The 4,261-nt window shown below is 31.2% G+C and overlaps 1 protein-coding gene across 4 annotated transcripts in view; it reads right to left on the bottom strand.

Annotated features, from left to right (window-relative positions):
• LOC106681123 (serine/arginine repetitive matrix protein 2) overlaps positions 1–4,261 on the bottom strand; it is a 47,059-nt gene that overhangs the window by 20,761 nt on the left and 22,037 nt on the right. For 3 of the 4 annotated variants that reach the window (XM_014421283.3, XM_014421284.3, XM_014421282.3), the window contains exons 8-9: positions 1,770–1,995; positions 267–373 (exon numbers count right to left, since the gene is read on the bottom strand). In XM_014421283.3, coding sequence (XP_014276769.1) covers positions 267–373; positions 1,770–1,995 — 333 coding nt within the window. Of the gene's footprint in view, positions 1–266; positions 374–1,769; positions 1,996–3,504; positions 3,625–4,261 lie in introns of those variants that run through there. The other variant, XM_014421285.3, reaches the window with a different exon arrangement.

Here is a 4,261-nt window from a genome sequence, read left to right as displayed (position 1 = left end):
ACTGGTCTATTGTGTGACGTCATTCTCGATTTAACTGACCAAGTAACAGACTCTCAGCCATGTTAAATGTTATTTCGTTTTACCACGGCAAAAGAAGGCAATTTTTTTTTTATTTAACACGAGTTTTTCCATTTAACACGCTTTAACATAGATCATGAATACCCCTATTGTAAACAGGTTTTTATTGAGCATTCGGAAATAAATCAGAAGACCGTGACAATTTTTTTTAAATAAGATAAAAGAAGAAGTAATTTAAAAATGCTCACCCTCAGCATCCTACGAGCTACTTTTTGTTCCTTTTTTTCTTTCCTTAGTTCTTTTTCTTTTTTTCGCCTTTCCTTTTCTTCCAACTTCATGAAAACATTAGGTGAACCTGGATAGAAGAAGATTCAATTAAACAGTATCAAAGCTATAAACTAACTCGTTGGCAAAAAGTCAATAAAAAATCACTTTTTTTCTCTTTATTTTTTGCTTGAAATAAACCGTATTTGGGGAAAACGGGTATAATTTAGTTTATATAGATAAGTTTCATGTTACTAAATAATTGTTCTCATTTTCTTTAAATATTTTGGAAGTAATAACAGATTTAGTAAAAAAATATTGAGGAAATAAATAAGTTATACAGTAAATAAGTATCCTTATTTATTTTCACACATATTTATTGTTATTTACAACTGTATTTAAAATATATACAACTGGTAAATTGTGTGTTAGTTATACAACGGCATGATATAACTATGTGGAGAATATACCCATTGATATATCTCTAATAACATTTCTAGAGGAGAAGATATCAAGGCCATCTTCTTTTCAGATGCCTGGGAAGATTGATTGGATTGGAGGAGGTAATGAAGGAGAAGCCAGGTTTGAGACAAGTAGGTTTCTGTGGTTAGGAAGTTTATCATGGTATCTGGTTCTGGCCAAATCGGCAACATATAGAACACAGAGGTCCTGATGGATGACAAAGTAAAGAGCATTAAGGATTTTGAAAGGAATATGGTCCGGGTGCGGTCAAGAAAAACTCAAATAGTAGAAATATACTATTTTAATGAGCCAACGTTTCGCCCCACGTTGCAGGGCTTCTTCAGGGCTATTTTGACGGCAGTCAAAACTAAAATGCTAAGTTTGGAATCCAAAATTAAGGATTTTGGATTGGATACAAGAGGAATTAAATTGTTTAGTGAAGCCCCAAGTCCAGATAAGCCTTATTGAAGTCATATAAACGAGTCTTTTGTAATTAGTTGGGTAATTAGTTTAAACCGTTTGTCTAAACTACGTGAGCAGTTTCCTGTCTTTTCATATCGTATAGGATTTTAAGTCAGTAGTTTGTCCAGATGTAGTATTAGGTAACGGATCTGTTCAATAGGAATATGTGGAGTGTTATTAAAAGATACTCTGGGACAGGAAGTCATAGGTTTAAGGAAAAAGGTTTATTTTCACTAAATATTACTCCAGAGAAACATTTTCAATTCTATTATTCAGTATTGTATTCGTTACTAATATTTATTCTATTATATTTATATTTTTTATATAACTTTATATTATTATATCCCCCCTCCATACTTGATGTTTGGATCTTGTTTTATTTATTCCTGACGTAGTCCTGCAACTGGGAGTGAAACGTAGGTGTATAATAAATAGCTTTTGTACTATGTTATTAACCTTATTGGATAACCAGCCAGACCATCATCCTTCATTAAACTGTTTCAGCTACGGCTTATTAGTTAAATAACAAAAAAAATTCTTTTAAGCGAATTGCTAAACGTTACCTGGTGGAAAAGGTAGAGAAATAATGGAGACAGGCGGAGTTGGCTGTGGAGGAGGTGCCGGTATCGGCGCAGCTACCGGCGAAGGCGGGGTGATATTAGCGTTAAACTGTAAAGCAACGCTTTGTGGAGGTGGCGGTGGTGGTGGAGGTGTCTGCGACGGAACCACCTGCAGGACGTTGCCTACTTGTAACACTTTGGGTTGTGGGACTTCAACATTCCTAACCACCTGAAAAAAAAAAAAATAATAATAATAATCAAATAAGTAACTCAGTCATAAAATGTAAGTGTCTAACTGACATATACAGCTGAAGTTTTCTTCTTAGTAGGATTATTTAGGACCATTTTCATAGATCTTGAAAAAAAATGTATACAGTAATGTTATGTGATTCTTTTTCATTAAAATAGAACTAACTGGAAAAGCCACTATACAGAATCAATTTTACATTTATTTAAAACTTTCTCAAAAACGGCTCGAACAATTTTGATTAAATCATCTATAATATCAGATAGGTCTTATCCTCATTAAAATAGTATAACGAACGGTTAAATGAAGAATTAAAAAAAAAATGTATTATAAAGTATTTTTAATCAAAATAAGTAATCAGTTCCCATAGTTAGCAATATTATCAAATTGTATATGGATAAATACAAAATATTAAAGAATTAGATAAATAAAGGAGAAAAAAGGGAAAATAGAAATATCCGATTCTTATAGGAAAAGTCAAGCCCAGGATCCCGTTTCATAATAAACTACAAAATAATACTATAAGTCTCTTAGGGCAGTGCAGGACTCCAACGTCTTGGGCCAACGAAAGAAAAGAAAAGTCTTTTGGTTTGAAATTGGTACGATTTCGTTGACTTGTACAATGCTGATTAGTAATTTTTTACTTTTTAACTCCTATAATACCACTAATAATTTTTTCTATTAAGAAACAGAAATTATCAATGCTTGTTCATTCATTTTAATTTTTATACTTGTATTTATAAACTAATACTATTAGCTTTTATGATGAAACAGGGCACAGATCTTTCCATATTGTATTACGGCTTTGTTATCTTTTGTATTCTTAGCAGGAACAAAATTAATATTTGTTATTTTCACATTGAGAAATACTAAAATATATATTTTAGCCCACGAAACGTTGGTTAACAATAAATAGTTTTTCCCTTTACTGAATGCCACCCAGACTATCTTCCTATAATATATTACATTCTCATACTCTTTTCTATCTTGTTATATTTTACTTCTTATAATTTTTTTTTTCCATACAACTTATGTACCTAAATTATTATCTTGTTATACTGTTTTCATTTTATAATCATAATGGTTATAACTTGTTTTGTACTTGGCCCTGGTGATGGGCTGAAATTCTGGCTAACTTTTACTTATTTGTGTTCTCCACTGACCGCCAGAGATGGGTAATTAGCAATTGGTTTCATAGTTGCCCAACTCAACTGACTGCATCCCCTTTCTCCTCACCCCGCCCTGCCCCATCATCTTCTCATATAATAACCACAGTAAAAGAAAAAAAACAAAAAATTAAATTATCTAGATCTTGAACCGAGATAAAATTAATTCTGACAGATCGGTCCTTATGCTGGAATATAAGCTGATCCAAATTAATATAGCAATTTTCATCACTTTATCATTGCAATAAACATTTCACCTCAAAATATATTATCAACTCTCTCAGCTCGGATAATGTAAAGGAAGCTTATACGAGATGACTCCTAACCAGATTACCTTTAATATTACGATCACTTCAATGCGGTTCCACTTCCCATGTCTTCTAGTCAAAACATCTTTTTATAAATTGTCCATAACTGCACGATTCTCATAATGAATGTACTCTCTCTTCAAATATAAAAATAAAACCACATTTATTGATTCATTAATTTAAAGAATTTTTTTTAAAATATTAAATTAATTAAAATATATATATATGTGAGGAGTAGATAACCATCTTATTGGGGTTACAGTCAGTGAAGAACACAAATAAGCAAAAACTTATTTATTAGTAGCAAAGTTTCAGCCAGAATTTCTAGTATTCATCAGCGTTAAGAATAAAAAACAAGATAATAACCAATGAATAAAAGGATATACAAAACAATTAGAAAATAAGAAAACAACTAACATTATAGATACATAAATAAGATACGGGGTCCAAGTTGGTCCCAGTGCTGATACTCATTTATCAAAACTTACAAATCTAAAAAATCGGACACAACAATAATAAAACAGAAAATCTTAAAATCGTTGGTACTTTACCACCTAAACTATTTTCTGGATTATCTCTCTAGGAAGTCTGGTGAGTCAATTTTTTATAATTTTTTGAGGTTTATAATTACTTCCATCATTTTCAATAAATTATTATTTATTCACTCATTAACATTGTACAACGTTTCGGGACATACCGTCCCATATTCATGTACTACAAAAACCTATAACAATATTAAAAACTATAAAACACCAATCTTCTACTTTATATATT

This window comes from Halyomorpha halys, unplaced genomic scaffold, assembly GCF_000696795.3.
Source record: "Halyomorpha halys isolate HHAL.00 unplaced genomic scaffold, Hhal_1.1 Scaffold311.1, whole genome shotgun sequence".
Taxonomy (NCBI): Eukaryota; Metazoa; Arthropoda; class Insecta; order Hemiptera; family Pentatomidae; genus Halyomorpha; species Halyomorpha halys.
This window is presented reverse-complemented; position numbering and strand designations above follow the sequence as displayed.